Source organism: Suricata suricatta, chromosome 11 (assembly GCF_006229205.1).
Source record: "Suricata suricatta isolate VVHF042 chromosome 11, meerkat_22Aug2017_6uvM2_HiC, whole genome shotgun sequence".
Taxonomy (NCBI): domain Eukaryota; kingdom Metazoa; phylum Chordata; class Mammalia; order Carnivora; family Herpestidae; genus Suricata; species Suricata suricatta.
In genome coordinates this window covers 72,540,900-72,557,769 of record NC_043710.1, presented here as the reverse complement: position 1 = coordinate 72,557,769, position 16,870 = coordinate 72,540,900, and the positions used below count along the sequence as shown (strand labels likewise).

General features: G+C 47.1%; 1 protein-coding gene across 4 annotated transcripts in view; it reads left to right on the top strand.

Annotated features, from left to right (window-relative positions):
- SMCO4 (single-pass membrane protein with coiled-coil domains 4) overlaps positions 1–6,336 on the top strand; it is a 65,047-nt gene extending 58,711 nt beyond the window's left edge. Inside the window, exons 5-6 of one of the 4 annotated variants that reach the window (XM_029914629.1) lie at positions 4,862–5,002; positions 5,547–6,336. In XM_029914629.1, the coding sequence (XP_029770489.1) occupies positions 4,862–5,002; positions 5,547–5,807 (402 nt within the window). In that variant the 3' untranslated portion in view covers positions 5,808–6,336. Of the gene's footprint in view, positions 1–226; positions 391–4,861; positions 5,003–5,534 lie in introns of those variants that run through there. The other 3 variants (XR_003900073.1, XM_029914630.1, XM_029914631.1) reach the window with 3 other exon arrangements.
- Positions 6,337–16,870: the final 10,534 nt, after the last annotated feature.

The following is a 16,870-nucleotide window of genomic DNA, read 5'->3' as shown; positions in this document are numbered from 1 at the left end:
CTATAATCAGAGAAAAATCATAAACTTGAAACAATTCTGTATAAAAGGATGTGCTCCCATCCCTCCTCTCTGCTCTCTGGCTCCTGCCCACACACACTGGGGTGCAGCTGGAATTTGCAGCACTGACCAGTTGCCATGGACTGGCCTTGGTGGGGGAGGGGCAGAGCGGGCAGAGTCTCACTGGAATCGGGTGGAACTCAAAGTCTTTGTGAAGTCTTCTGTTGCCCTGGTTAGGGGAGTTAGAGGCAGTGGGGGGACCAGGTGGCAGTCACAGTTGTGAAGCTGGAACTCCGATAGTGACTTCTCCTCCCTCCCTGGGCTGCTTGCTGGGAAGAAGCCAGACTGCATGGTGTGAACTTGATCTTTAGTTTCTTCTCTGTGGAGGGGCTGGTAAGCGATGAAGGGGCCCCAAAGTGGGAAGTGGGTCAGGAAGGTGGGTGGGTGCAGGCAGGCGGTGACTTATTCGGGCTTTTCAGCCTGACAGATGTGGGATTGACCTTTAACTCTGCCACTCCCTAATTGGGGACCGAGGCAGGGTTTTGGGCTCCTCATTGGTGAAACTGGAGCAATCCTTGTAGCTGGGGCTCTTTTCACTGAAAGACAGAGGTCCACTGGAGCTCCAGGTGAAAGAGGTGTCCACCATGAGATACAGAAACACGTCAGTGTCCTGTGAGGACCACAGCGTGGGAGAGCTAGAAAGACAGGAGTGTGGTCCCCTTTGCTCCTGTCTCCTCCTCCTCACCTGGCTTTCTCTCTTGCCTTCTGCGCATGACATGATGGTTTTCCAGGTGGCTACCTGAAGTGTCCCTTAATGTTTCTTACTGTGGATTTCCCAAGTGGGGGCTGATTGACCCAGGCCATACCTGTCAGAGGTCCTGGCCGAGTGTGGACGAGCCAGCCGTGGCCCAGCAGGCCGCCTGGCCCACTGAGGCCAGTGCACGTGGTGAGGTGGTCTGACGGCCCAGGAAGAGGCAGGGCCTGGATATTAAGCATCTATGAACTTCAGCCACAAGGGCTGATATTTCCCTGCTGAGCTTGCTTTTTTACCCTCCAAGGTGGTTATTTCCTGCCTGCTCTATCCTCAAGCCTGCCTTCCAACGCCCCCGACTTGAAGCTGAGCCCTTTCCTGTTTCATTAAGAAAGCACAAGCCTCTCATTCCCACCGCACATAGAGGCCTGCCTCCTCTCGGCCCCGTCTTCTCTGCCTCCTGGTGGATTCGAAGCTGTGCCTTCACCTCTCCCAAGGCAAGGTGGTCCTTATGTGGCCTCTTTTCAGCCTCAGGGCTTCCCCCCATTCTGCTGGACTCCCCAGCATCCTCTGGTTTCCCTTCTGGCTGCAAACGCTCTCCTAGCAGGACCTCAGACTAGTTGTCTGTGCAAGTGTTGGTCAGAGTGCTAGTCTGTGAGCCATCCATCACAGGTTGTCACCAGATTCAGGACTTTGCGCCAGAATGTAAGTCAGCTGTGATACGCCTGATTTAGTTCAGCTGACTTTTTTTTTTTCATGGCAAAACTTTGTTAGTGAAGGAAGCAGAGTGTTCATCTGCATTCTGGCACAAGCTTCTCCCTTCTCAGTCGAGTTTGTGGATGACACTTTTAGTAGCCCTCCTCCGCACCCTCCCCTCTCACATCACCGAAGTCGCTCATGTCACATCTTCATGTTGCCAGAGGCCCCAGATGCTCCTTGATCTTCACCTTGGCTCTCAGTAGTGTTCTGAAGCAGTACATTTCTTGACTCTCTTGGCCCCAGGCCCCTTTGCTTGCTCCACCCCTACCTGTCCTCTGTCAGGTGCTGTGGGGCCCAGGCCAGGGCCTTTTCTCCGTCCACCTTGCCTTTAGTGAGCTCTCCTTGTCTAATAGCAGATGGCTTCCAAATATAGATCTTCAGCCCAGCCTGAGCTCCTGACTCATTGCTCCAGCCGCCTCCTTGCTATTTCCATGGTGATGTCCAATAGGCATCCTCATCCACGGATAGAGATGAACAGAGCACTTCCCGGTCTTTCTTAAATCCACCTTCCCCCACCCCTTCTCCCTCTGCTCATGAGGCAAGACCACTCCCCGGCCAGTTGCTTGAGCTCCAAACTTCAGGTTCACCAGTGATGTCCCCCCTTTCCCTCACAGGCCACATCTAATCTGTAAGTAGGGCCTATCACTTGTGCCTCCGGAGTACGGACTCTGTCCTCCCTCTCACCATTCCCTCTCCCAGTCTGAGCGCCCCTCCCACGCTGGCCCTGTTATTCCTCCTGCCCTGCTCTCCACAGACCAGCCAGAGGGAGCTTTTTAAATCCTGTGCCTCTCAGTGTGAAGCCTTCAGTGCCTCATGCTGCTCTTGGGATAAAACGGGGCTCCCTGCTGTGGCCTGCGAGCCGTGACCTGGCCTCTGCCGCCCTCTCCAGGTCCACCTGCCCCTCTTCTCCCGCCTGGTTCCTTCCCTGCCTGCTGTGCTTCCCTGCTTCTGCCCTGGCCAATCCCCTTCCCTCTTATCTGGTGTCATCTCAGAGACGTTTTCCCTGACTCTCGGCCCCAAGGAGAGCCTGGGGCTATGGTTAGAGGTCTGCAGCCTGGGTGAGTGAGAGCAGGGAGGCCACCTGTTGTGGCCTTGAGGGAGCTCAGGATTTGGACCTGCCTGCTAGATCTTTAAATCCTGACCAGACCTACACTGTCCCCAGCAACTTGGGGCTTTTTCCTAAGCTCCCAAGAACTTCTGGATGGCAGGCGCTGGTCACCATGGAGGCTGGTGCCTTTGAAATGCTAACTTGGGAGGATGCCAACAGCAGCTAAGGAGAATCAGGGTCCATGTCCTTGGCCAGAACAGCTGGGCCCTTGTTAACTCAGGGCTTCCGGTGCTGCCTGCCTGTGGCCAGGCCTGTGGGGGGCCCAGCGGGTCCTCCATGTTTCTTAGGCCTGACAGGCCATTAGCTCCCCTGGGGAACAGCTGCAGATCCAGCTGCGAATGGCTTGTCTCTTTCTAAACCATCTTGTGAGGCCCCGTCAGGAAGAGGATGGACTGGGGTTCGTGGCTGACAACCAATGCCATCCACGGCTCTGCGAGGAACCACTGATGATGCTGTTTACAGTGGGGTGCCCAGTGGCAGGACATCTTTCCTCTTGCTCCTTGGTGTCCTCATCTCTGAAATGGGGACAGTAAGCCTGTTCCATCCCGTGTGTTGCGACATCACAGGCTGGTGGGGCAAGTCCCAGCAGCACCGCTAATGCAGCGAGTGCCCTCCGTGCCACGCACCGCGTGACAGATTCTTGTCTTGTCCTTGCCACGCCCTGTGAAGGGCACACCGCCATCAGTAGCACCTCCCAGGTGGTAGCCGGGGCTTCGAGAAGTGTAGGGAGGCCACCCCTGGTCGCAGGCAGGTGAGTCGCGAGGAGAGGAAGCCAGCTCCATCTGGCTCAGCGGCCTGGCCTGCATCCCTGTGGGTGGGCAGGGCACTGTGTCCGGGTGCGTTTTCAAGTCCTCGCGGTCAGCCTTTACGAGACAAGTTGTTCTCCTTGTTTGGAGGATGGCAGTGAGGCCCAGTGAGGCTAAGTAATGTGCCCACGGCCACAGCCAGTGGTACATCTGGGTGGGAAAGCCAGGTTGTGTCTGAACGTTCTGTGAAAGATTTGAAAGGGCGAACTGGTAACACCAGGGATTCCTACACCTGTCAGATGTTGAGGAAGTACTAATGGGTATTGTTAAAATCCTAGTGGAAGTTGTACATTGGCCAAAACACAGCTGCCGTGAACTTTAATATTTGCTTTTGTCTGACCTTAGGCCATCCTAGTGTACTAAAATTCATCATCTTGTGCCATAAGAAACTTTGCCTGATGTGGGTCATACAGAAAAAATTCCGAGGTCCATAATGAGATGAGAGGAGTGGTAGGAGATATTAGGGTTCCTCTACCGGCAATTGAGTCTCATGTAAGACGTCTTCTGTCTCAGAATCCACATTCTTGATTCTGCCGTTTAACCTGGTGACTTAGGTGTAAATGCTGTCTTCCTCGTCAGCATGGTGACAGGCCGCCCACTGCCCTGGGACAAAACTGTACACTCAAGATCGTGTAACGAGGAATATTGGTGTGTGCTGCACTTCTGCATCTGAGAGCATCGAATCCCATGAGAGCCCCAGATTCTGCAGTGGGCAGATGTCTTGTTTGGTCCAACATGCAACCTCCACTTGCTTTACGTGTTTAGAAAACACTCCACCTACTGCAGAGATTCTAGGGCTGGGCTGTAGGCGTCTTGGGCCTTGGCATGGCTAATCTGAAGCACTCAGCAGCTGATGGTGCAGGAAAGCCAGGTGCTTGGCTGTTCATCCGGGACTGTGACCGCAGCTACACCTAGTTTCCGAGGACAGTGGCGGTGGTCTCAGAGCCAGTGGCAGTGCCCAGGTGGTGCTGTGGTGTGAGCTGGGCCCTGGTATGGCCACCTGGCCCCTTGTCCTGCTCGTTTCCTGAGCCTGGTCCTTTGGCTTTTCTGGGGGTCCTGAGAAGGGCCAAAGGCCTCTGAGCAAAATCCTTCTCCATCCCAGTCAGCCAAAGGACTGCTGCTGCTCAAAGCTAAGAATCACACTTCTGGGGGCACCTGGGTGGCTCAGTCGGTTAAGCGTCCAGCTTCGGCTCAGGTCATGATCTCATGGTTTGTGGGTTTGAGCCCCACATCAGGCTCTGTGCTGACAGCTCGCTCAGAGCCTGGAGCCTGCTTCCGATTCTGTGTCTCCCTCTCTCTCTGATCCTTCCCTGCTAGCACTCTCTCTCCCTCTCAAAAATAAATAAAAAACATTAAAAAAAAGTTTAAAAAATAAAAAGAATCACACTTCTGTGGAGCTCTTGCTCTGAAGTTGCCAATGGGCGTTTCATTTGTTTCCAGGCCCCTGACAGCATTGCTTCTCCACCTGAGCCTCTCCTCGGGACACAGAATCCAAGAGAATCCAAGTGGGCGGCAGGACCGCAGGCTCAGCCCGTCTCCATTGTCTGCCTGACTCACACACCACCCTGCCCACAGCCTGTGGTACACCCTTAGACCCAGGGCGCTGTGAGGGTGGGACTGAGTCCCCTACCTCTTCCTCGGCTCCTCCAGTGGTGCCCGGCACATAGTAGGTGCTCAGGAAGGTCTGGGCGGATGGGTGAACCAGTGCTGAGATGGAGAAGTCGGTGCCGCTGGGCTCTCTGTAGCCCCAGCGAGGCTAATCAGCCCGGGAGGTCGCGACACAGAACAGTGAGGAAAGTAGGCGGGGCCTCAGCGGGGAGAAATGTGCCCCTCTCATCCGAGTGGAGACAGTGTGCCTTCCGTGTCCCACATGCACAGAGGCCCTATGTGAGCATGCCGGAGACCTGTCCACAGTTCGCCGCCAGGCCAGGAGCCCCGGGGTCCATCCAGTCCGCCCTCACCCCGGCTACTCAGAGGGGCTGACTTCTGTTGTGTGACCCCTGTTGTTCCTAACCCTTTGTCTTCTAAATTGCAGGTGTGTTCCCAAGGTTAGCATTTGCCTTTCAGTGTATCATTTCGTTTCTTTTTCACTCCATTCGTTTTTTAATCACAGTTCTCCCCACAGGAGGTGTTGCGCCTTGACCAGAGGAGTGTGGCCCTTCCTTCCAAACCCTCTCTGGACGCCCTCCTAGCCTCGCCGGGGAAGATGCGGCAGCTCAAAGGCAAGCCCAAGAAGGAGACGTCCAAGGACAAGAAGGAGCGGAAGCAGGCCATGCAGGAGGCCCGGCAGCAGATCACCACGGTGGTGCTGCCCACGTTGGCCGTGGTCGTGCTCTTGATCGTGGTGTTCGTGTACGTGGCCACGCGCCCCGCCGTCACCGAGTGAGCGCTGTGGGCGGACTCCCCACGCAGGGAGTGGAGGCCCGGGAGGGGGAAAGCAGACGAAACATGGCTTTCGTGTTCAGAGATTTTCCCGATGCTCAGCTCCAAGCAGGAGCACCCTGTCTTCTCTGGTCTTTGACTTGATTAAAGTTTCTCCGATTTCCCTGGGAGGGAATAGGGAACGTTTTATCAGTGAACGTGCCATACACCTTATGGTCCACTTCATGTGCCTTTCAGACTTCAAAGAGGTGTGTGTGTGTGTGTGTGTGTGTGTGTGTGTGTGTGTGTGTGTTTCTTTTTCCCTCCTAAAATCGATATGTAGCCCACCTGGTGAGGGGGGGAATCTTTGGGTCATGAATCAGTTGGAGTCAGTGCTCACCCATCTGCATTGTTTTGCACATGACTCTCTTCCTACATGTGTTCACAATTTCCAAAGGGACTGTACTTCTTCTCTGTGCTTAATGTGATTTGAAATATGTCGCCTCAAAAGTGAAATATTTATTTTTTTGAATAAAGGAGATAATAGCCTTAAACTGGATGTTTATCGTGCTTTGCCGGGAGGCGGCCTTGCTCTCAGGAAGTGCAAGGAGGTGCGGTGCATGTGTCTCTTCACTCCAATCCTGCCCCAACCCCCCTCCAGGCTTCTCCACCTCCCCTTCACTTCCAGTAGCGTTTGGGCTTTTCAGCTGGCTCAGTTTAAGGTCGGAAGAATCTTGAGAGGGGCAGAAAGGGTGCATTCATTGGTCTGTTTTAGCAAAGAGGTCTAATTACAGTCTGACCACAGGTGCTTTTTACACCAGATAGAATGGCAACCCGAAAACGGTCCTGGGGGTAAAGGTCAGACCTGGTTCTATTCCTGCTGGAAGGACGCAAATTGTTTTGCAGTCCAGCTAGTTTTCTTTTTTTTTTTAAACATGAATACTTTAATGATTTCAAATTCACAAAATTGTTATTTCACAGTTGCTTAAAAATTTAAGGTACATGTTATTCCACTCAGTACAATGCCTATTAGACATAAAGCTATGACTTATTGGTTGGAGGTTTTCAATTATAGTAAAGGTAATTATATTTCTTTCTGAGATAAACTTTCATGTTCTGGATAATTACATTTTTTGGGTAACTTTATATTTTATTTTATTTTTTTAGAATATAACACTTTTTTTAACATATGCAATTATTTTCCATCATTTACAATACAGTAGTTACAATGACACTCCAAATGGATAAGCAAAGTAAAAAATCAGAACCCCAACTTCTATTTCATGTAATTAGACTTATACAGAAATTAGAGGGTTAAGTAACAACTATTTAATCACCTTATTTCACAGCTATCTGAAGTGGCAATCATTATATAGCAGCTTATCTATGATACATTCAAGATAAATGATACAATATATTACTTGCCCATAAGCTAAAACACAGCCTGCTTAATACCTTTCCTTAAATTCCACCTCTATACTACAATATACTTGAGGTCCATGCAAAAAAGTAGCTACAGCTGAGTTTTCAATGACATTGGCCCTGCTCGAAGGTTTTGCACTGTATTCTAAGGGCACCGTCAGCCCGGCCCTGGTTCCTGAGGGAGTGGCCCCTTTTTGGAAGTCAGATTCACGATGACGATTCCGAGGGTGTTGGTTCTCCTGTCATTGCTGATTACAGAGAGATTTGTGGGGAGAGAAGTGCTTTTCTAGTCACTGAGCCTGCATGACTTGCTCCCTGATGGCTCAGGCTGTTACAGGGACTTGGGGCGAGTTCCATGGGAGGACGAAGCGGCTGTTGGAAGGGAGGACTCCAGCTGATGGCCCGCCATCCTGGGACTCAGCAGGGCCGACAGAGCTGTGTGGGCCACCTGTGAGAGCTGGGCTCAGAGGGAGACGCCGTGTGGCCTTAGGCACACTCAAGTGCCCGTGGCCCCGGAAAAAGATTTACTAAAATATTTATCAAATGCAGAGGCTGCTAGCATAAAGGTTTTCTTAGGTTTCTATTTTTCTCTCCCTTATTTGGTTCTCTTTTATGAGCCTTAGTGCTTGTGGTCTGGGCCTGAAGGCCACTGCCTCAGGGACCTACTGAGAGGCACAGCTCTTCACAGTGGCCACAAGGCCACTAAAATGCAGAGCTCCTCACTCTCCTGCCCCAGGAGTGCAGGGACAGCCTGTCCAGTCCACTAAGAAGAGCCCGGGCTGCATGTCGCAGAGCGCCTGGTCTGCATCTCGTCCCCAGCCTACACTAAGCACAGTGGAAACCCCCTGAGCCTCAGTGTCCCTGTCTAAATACCTTGTCACGTCACTTCTCGGGGAGTGGGCTGAGTAGAAAACCAGGCTAATGGAGCAAACCCGGGTTTTTATGCAGGTTTTGTTGCCAGAACTCCTGAGTCCACTTCCTCATGTGAAAATGGAAGTGATCTTGCTTCCTAGGGTTGATGGGATGAATCGGTTGAAATAGTAAATTTGTAAAACCATGTCTGGCGCCTAGGATGTTGTGGTTACTCTGCACTTTCCATGGCTTAACTCCTGCATTTTTCTTACAGCCCTATGAGGTAGGTAGGCCCTGTTAGTAGTTTTACAGATGAGTAAACTGAGGCAGGCCAAGAGACTTCTCTGTGTCTTACAAGTAAGCGGTGAAGGAGCCCAGGTTTATGTTTATGCTTTCGTTATAGGAAATTTCAAAACCTCTCCAGAAATAGACTACGATGTGTCTCACGCCGTCATTGACTAGTTTCAGCAGAGCCAGCTCAAGGCCACTGCTGCTCGGCCATCTCTGCTGCCCCCACCCACACACCCTCACGTGCACACCCACGTTGGGTTGTTTTGCAGGAAGACAGCACATGTGATTAAGGCCCAGACCGTCTGGCCCCAGCGTCCGTGTCCTTCATCATTAAGATCTATTACCTCTTAATAAATACTAATTGCCTTCTCTCCACTCTCCCAGTCTAAAGAGACCTTTTCCTACCCACGTACGTGTGAGGAGTCCTTACTGGTAACAGTAGACTTGAGCCGCCGTGCACGCCATCTTCAGACACACAGGCTGTGAGTTCAGCTCTGTCCACTGCTCATCTGGCAGCCCGCTCAGTGTCTCATCTGACACTTCCTCCCTGAGAGGAACCTGAACCCCGTAGCAATCGAGGAGGAATATCTGTTCCCTGGGTTCCTTATTAGAACATGTTGGCCTTTTCGCATAGGACGCTTTGGGTAAGGCGTGACTGAAGCATGCGTTCTGGGAACTCGTAACTCAGCCACTTTCTGGCCAAATGACCTTAGTTAGGTCCCACATCTACCAAGTAAGGTTCATTTTACTATGTAGAGGCTGCTGGGAAGATAAATAAGAAAAGGCATGACACCACGCCTTGTACAGTGTAGACGCTCGGTAAGCCGCCTTCTCTTTCCTCGTCAAGCCACACAGAACACGCATCAAGGCCTGCCTCCACGGCTTTACCTGCCAGGCCGACGCAACACCATACACTGTGTTAATAGATCCTTTAGGTGCTTCTGCCTCTTACTTTCACTCACTGTTTTCCTCTTTGTTGTCTGTCAGGAGGCCTAGTGGATTGGGCCTGGATTTTCAAGAGAAGGCAATTACCAGACAGGCTTGGTGAAAGCAGGCTGAAAATGGACTTTTAAAAGTTAACTCAACTTTGAAGTGAACCACCTCATCCACGGAGGAGATGCCAATTTACCACAGGTGGAATTTAACAATTCCCAGGGTAAATAGGACTCCTGTGTGGGTGTCCTGGTATTGATTTGAGACATCAGCTTTCACATTATTCCAAGTTATTCAGTAGCTTCAAGGCAAAACTGAATGATTTATTAGGAGTTTCACAGAAAGTCATGCTGGTGCTCTGCAACAGGATCTGGGCTCTGGGCTTTCGGAGTGCTCATTACCCAGCCTCAGGTTTCTCGAAGAGCACATTCCACAAAGAGGAATTGGGTTAGAAACAGAAATAGAAACGGTTGTCATTGGTTTAAAGGGTGCCACTTGATGTGTTGCAAAAAACCATGATGCCAAGATGTATTTGTGTTTCTGCTGGTTCTGAAGCTACCAGCGTTAATTCCTTGCCTGACAGTTTGAAACGGAGCAGGCCACACCCACCTGTCCCTCCTGCATCCATCGTGAGGAAACAGAAAGGAGCTCTACAGTCAGACTCATCTGAAAATTGGAGATGGAACACCTGCCTCAGGGAGGTTGGGAAGACTGAAGGGATGGTTGTCCTTACCTTCTCCCCCACAGGGTCTCACATCATTGTTTACCTGTTAGAGGTGGAAAAAGAAGGAAATCTCTTAAAACTGGCTCTTTGCTTTCTTTTTGGAAGTCTGCCGCTGTGTGTGTGTATGTGTGTATCTGTGTGTGTGTGTGTGTGTGTGTGTGTGTGTGTATTCCTGTATAGCTCTGTATTGAAAATGTCCCACATGGTCTGTCTACTTGAAACTGACTGCCTTACTTCAGATGCAATTTTTCCCCCGGGAGCCATCTCTGATTCTGTGTTCTCTACACTATTTGCCACAGACTTGCTTCAGCATTAGAAATGAGGTATAGAATCTTCAGATCAAGGAAATCTATGAGTAGTTTCCTCTTGACCCATGCAGGATATCTATGCCAGGATTGGGTGAGCGCCTGCATTTCCTTCGGGTCCTAGTGCCACTTCCCCCGGGCTTCACAGATCTAGGAAGAGCACCTGTGCACGTAGGCTTTGCCTCACCCAGTCCATCAGGCCTAATTTTTCTTACGGGGCTTTGTACAGTTCAGTAGCCAGTCTGTCCTCTTCTGAGAATTTTCTCATTACTCTGCAAGGAAAATGTCTCTCACTTCACTTTATGTCAGTTGGGTCATCTGTATTATCTCCCTGCCTGCCAGTTCTGTGGAAAGGAGCCAGTATTTTCAAAAAGCATTTAATCCTTTAAGCTGTTGAGTAATAACTTAAGGAAAGTAGATGAGAGCGAGCATTGGGATGCTCAGTAATCCCATAAGGAAGGATCTCTCCCCTCCCCCATTGTCACAGGAAGGCTGTCTATCTTTGAGCCCTCCTGGTTTGAAGGAAACTTCTCTACCCTGTAACTATTCCTTTTCCAATTGGAACAGAGCACAGCTGCCCACGCGCTGATTGCCTCGGTTCTTTCAGAAAGCATATTCAGCCTTTTGGGATTAGGCCTAACTCACAAGACGTAACTCACTTGGACTAGAATAAATGCATAAAGCGCGTTTGTGGACTTGTTTTTGCAAGCCCTCCCACCTTGAAATACCTTTACTGCTCACTGCATTACTGGCTCAGTTGAAGGTCTACCCATCTATTCATCCTCCCAGATTCTCCAGAAACCTCGAAGTTCCCTGCCTCACACAGTCCTCCCAGACTGGCCGTGGCAGCAATTTTAACATTAGCAAAACAATGAAGAGATGAACATACCTCAAAGGGCAAAGGATGATGTACGTTATAACAAATGATATGATCACAGATATGTATGTTGCTAACCATATCGCTTCAAAATATATAAAACAAGTGACTGAACACACTAGGTATTAGATCAACAGTGTTAGTTGGAGATTTTGAGATATACTTTTCAGAAATGGATAAATTAGCCGAAAAGAGCAAAGATATAGAAGGTTTGAATGATAAAATCAATCAACTTGATCTAGTAGATAAATAATGACCTTTTTTTCACTCAAGAGAGAATGAATATTTTTTAAGAGCACACATGGAACATTCATAAAAATTGGCTTAAAAATTTTCTAGTTTGATGAAAAATATAAAACTACAGGTTCAAGAAGTTCAATAACTCCAAGAAAGATAAATGCGTGCGCGCGCACACACACACACACACACACACACACACACACACACACACACACACCATACATAGGCACCTCAAGGTCAGATTGCTGAGAACTAAAAATAAATTGTAGCAGAGACAGAAACATGCCTCAAACTTCTCATCTTTAGCATTTAGCACTCAAAGATTGATGCTGATAAAATTCTCCGGAGGAAGAAACCCTACCCAAGACCTATTTTGTGGTTTTCCTTTGTGTATCCATTTAACAAACATTTATCTGGGCATTGAAATACACCAATGAACAAAACAGGCACATATTCCTGACTAGTGTCCATTCTACTAAGGGAACGTATCAATCAAACAACCACTGCTGTATGAATGTAATACACATAAACATGGAGGAATGAAGGAATATATCTGTCATGAGCATTTTGTGAAGAAGCCACAAGAGGATAAAGTCCAAACAATCGAGATAAACGGAGAAACTACAGCAGAAGAATTTTCTGTAAGACAAAGACAAGGTCAGGTGTGCAAGTTATGGTCACAGAAGTACTGTAACAGAACTTGGAGCCTGGAGGAGAAGGTAAGAAGTGGCTAAGGATTCTAATTTCTTACTCTCATTACTAGGAGTAAAAAGTATTTGAGATTTATAGACTAGTTTAAAAGGGTGAGCACCAAAAAAAAAAAAATGTAGAAATCGTATCAGCCAACTTAGTGAAAGGGGGGTTATGAGGAGGTAAAAGCATATTATTTTGTCATAGTTTGTATACTGTGTCATTAGAAGCCCAGAGGAGATCAGTAAATACTGTGAATAACCACTTAAAGGTAAGACAAAATAAAAACCTTTACAGTGATCCAAGGGGCACCTGGGTGGCTCAGTCAGTTAAGCATCCCACTTCGTCTCAGGTCATGATCTCATGGTTCATGAGTTCGAGCCCACATCAGGTTCTGTGCTGACAGCTCAGAGCCTGGAGCTTGCTTTGGATTCTGTGTCTCCCTCTGATTCTGTTCCTCCCCCACTCACACTCTGCCTCTGTCTCTCAAAAATGAATAAAAGAAAAATAAAATGATTTGAACACATACATGAGCAAAGGAAATAAGCCATATGTTGGAAATTATTTTAAAGCCTTCATGGTAATTAAAAGTATAAAATATAATGACAGAAACAAAACCAAAAAGCTATCTTCTCTGTAAATGTAAGTGGTCTGGATATATTTAATTGTTTTTTAAATGTCTCAAATAGGATTATAAAAAGGATGCATCTTAAAGTGATTCAAAACCACTCAAAGTAAAAGGATGGGCAAAAAATAGATCATGATACATACAGAACAGCTAACAGAGCGCTGGAAGGAGAATTCACAGTATTAAATATTTGTATCTGTAAACGTGAGAACGCAATATTGTTGGCAAAACCAGAAGGAAGCATGTTCACAACCTCACTGTTAAAGCTGAATGGGAGAGAAAAGCATAAAAGAGATAAAGGATGATAAGTTATATATAATTCATGATGGCGATCTAAAAATTATGCATATATACAAAATGGTCAAGGTTTCGTTTTTTATAAACAATTTAAAATATATTTTTTTTATTTTACTAAAAAGTGATGATTCGCCACTTACCTACAACACCCATCACAAGTGCCCTCCTTAATACTCATCACATATTTAACGCACCCCCTGCCCACCTTCTCTCCAGCAACCCTCAGTTAAGAGACTGTTTGCTCATTTGCTTCTCTCTCTTTTCCCCCCGTCTATGTTCATGTTTGTTTCTTAAATTCCATATGTGAGTGAAATCATGCAGTATTTGTCTTTCTCTGACTGACTTACTTTGCTTAGTATAATACTCTCTAGCTCCATCCACATCATTGCAAGTGACAAGATTTCATTCTCTTGATGGCTGAGTAATATTCCATTGTGTGTGTGTGTGTGTGTGTGTGTGTGTGTGTGTGTGTGTGCGCGCGTGCGCGCACACGCATGTATAAACCACATCTTCTTTAACCATTCATCAGTTGACGGATATTTGAGTTCTTTCCATACTTTGACTATTGTTGATAATGCGGCTGTAACCATTGGGATACATGTGTCCCTTTGAATCAGTATTTTTGGGTAAATGCCTAGAAGTGCAATTGCTGGGTCATAGGGTATTTCTGTTTCTACCTTTTTGAGACGCCTCCATATTGTCTTCCACGGTGGCTGCACCAGTTAAAGTGACCAATTTTTTCTTACAGAAATGACAGGAACTCCAAGGAGTGATAGACAGAAACATATCAGTAAATGGAGACTTTGCTCACTACTTTTAGCCCATGACAGAGCAAGTGAATAAAAGATAAGGGTTTAGAAGACTCAAACATACTAAAATATATCTGATTCACATATGGCAAATTCTGAGTTTTTAAGTTTCAGAAACACAAAAATTGTGTTACTTACTTGCTTAATATTTGTCTACTTCTCTACATCAGGAGCTCAATAAAATCGCAAGGAAACGTGTCTTGTTAACCTTGATTTCCCAGGAACTAACAGAGGTAACCAATAAACATTGAAAAAAATTATTTTTAGAGAGCGAGAGAGAGAGAGAGAGAGAGAGAGAGACAGTGCAAGCAAGGGAGGGGCAGAGAGAGAGACACACACACACAATCCGAAACAGGCTCCAGGCTCTGAGCTGTCAACACAGAGCTCAAGTCAGGGCTTAGACTCACAAACTGTGGGATCGTGACCCGAGCCCAAGTCAGATGCTTAACCGACTGAGCCACTCAGGCGCCCCGACCAATAAACATTTTTGAGTAAGTGAAAGAATACATAATTTGCAAGAGTAAAATACAAATGGCCAGCAAGTCCATGGGGGCAAAAAAAGTACAACCTTTAAAAACAAAGATATTTCTGTTTAATAAAGAATACCATCTTACCTGTCAAATTGACAAAACTTAAAACATGCTCTAAACCCTTGCCTTATATATAAATGCCTACCTCAATAATGTGTCAGCGCTGCAAAATGTCAAGTGGAATAGATAACACAAATAGTTCTCCGTTCCTAATTCCCTCATGCAAACATCCAAGGTGAGCCATGACCTTGAGGAAATGTACTACTTGTGTTATGTTGTATCCTAACTTTCAGTGGGTGGCACTGCCCGAGGCAGGAGACATGCCATCCCACTAGGCCCACAACAGAGGTTGTGGGCGGCCCCCAGGACTCTGCTTAGCTGTTCTTGCCCTACTCTGCAGCTCTTTCCCAAGGGGGTGTCTCCAAAGGCTGGCCGTTAGCTTACTGCTGACATGTAAATTTGCTACATGGAACTCAAACAGCACATTTTCGCCACATTCTAAATGAGCATATTTCTAGAAGGGTCTGTAGAGGTTACTGGCTCAATCTCCTATCACTTTCTGCAGCACCCCCATGGATTCTGATTAGGTATCTAAGATTAGGAGAGTCTGCAACCAGAGAAGGTGGGCCCCAAGTGCGGGTATTAACGAAACAAAACCCAAAGCAGGAGAAAAAGGATTTTGAAGAATATTCCACGTCCATATAAGGAGATCTCACTCTTTCAGGTTGGGCTCAAGGTTTGACCCCCTGCCTGCTGTAATGAGAAGCACGCATTTCAGCTGCATCCAGCATGATAAGTTGCACCCAAGTGCATGAAGTAACCAAGGGTTGGGACATATGCCCACGTCCCAGCTCCTGACTGGCTATGATGACCGGCCCAGATGTCATGAGTCCCCGATGTGTTAGCTCAGACTATGATTATTTGAATAAAGACCTCTGGTTGACGATGGTGAGCTCAACACATGCTCCCTCCTGATAGTAAAACGGTAAAGGAAAAGAGGATTCCCAGGATGAACAGAAAGTGAGCTGGGTTAAGAGCAACAACGTCTGGGCAGATGGACACACGTTACTGGCTTCGCAGAACAGAGAATGCTGAATTCTAAGCTAGCAGTGGGAGCACGTAAGAATCAACCCAGCTCGCACGGCAGATCCCTGAAAAGCTCGGGAATTGGGAGAACTAAGTCCTTCAGGAAGTAATTGTGAAAGTGGAGCTAGAAAGGACAATCAAAGCTACATGACCTACCACGTAACACCAGCACCCGCGACGTAGTGAAAACCAGGATGTAGGGAGATGGGAGCGGTGTATAAGGAGAGGAGGAGCTCCTGATGCTGATTGGAAGCAAGAACAGAGACTTTTGAAGATTCCTAATCCAGAAGAGGCCATAGACCCACTGCTTGTAACCCTTTCACACTAGGACTGGGAACGGACACCCCCTCTAGAAAACCACTACAGTAATTATAAGAACTGATGATTGAAAACACGTTTTAAGACCCATGATTGTCCTTGGATCTCTATAAAGTTTTAGCATGTAAAGCACCATTAAGTGAACATATAGCATTTCCTGGTGTTTGCATTCAACTCAATAAACGACTACAGCCTGTGGGTCAAATCCAGCCTGCCATCTGTTTTGAACAGATGGAGAGCTAAGAATAGCTACTTTTTTAAAAAAAAATTAAACTTTCTATTATAATTGTAGATTCAAAGGCAGTTGCAGGAAGTAATACAGAGAGTTCTTGTGTACACATTACCTAGTTCCCCCAATATTACTATAGTGCAATATCTTAGTACAGTGAGAATATTGACATTGGCACAGTGAAGATACAGATCATCACAAGGATGCTCACAGGCAAGCCACGCCCACTCACCGGTTACCCATGCTCCGTTTTTGTCCCAGGGCACTGGTCAATCCACTTCTATCATTTTCTCATTTCTAAAAGGTTTTGCTACATAACAAAATACAACCATTTTGGACTGACTTTTTTCACTCTGCATAATTATTGAGAGGCCTCTAGATTTCTTTTTAATGAATCAATTGTGGGGGTTTTTTAAATTGCTGAGTGCTGTGCCATGGCTTGGCTGTACCACTTTTTTTCATAGAACTGCTTTCATTAGCATTTGCTCACATTATTCATAATGGCATAGGTTTATAGAAGATGTTTAAGACTGGCTGACAACATAGTCTTATCTTGAATTTTCTTTTAAAATCGAGAATAGGAGAACTAGGTATGTATGAATTAAAGAATATTTCAGGATGACATGTTGGCTATAAACTCAAAAGCTACACTGATACCAATTCTATAAATAGCAAATGTGAGTGTAACTTATTTAAGACTAATAGTTCACATTTTGAAAAAGCGCACCCATGTCTTCCAAGTTGAGTACTGTAAATGGTTCTTGAAAGTCTACTATGAACAATGGTCATAACAGCACCATCAACAATAGTCAAAACATGGAAAGAGCCTAAATGTCCATCACCTGATGAATGGATCA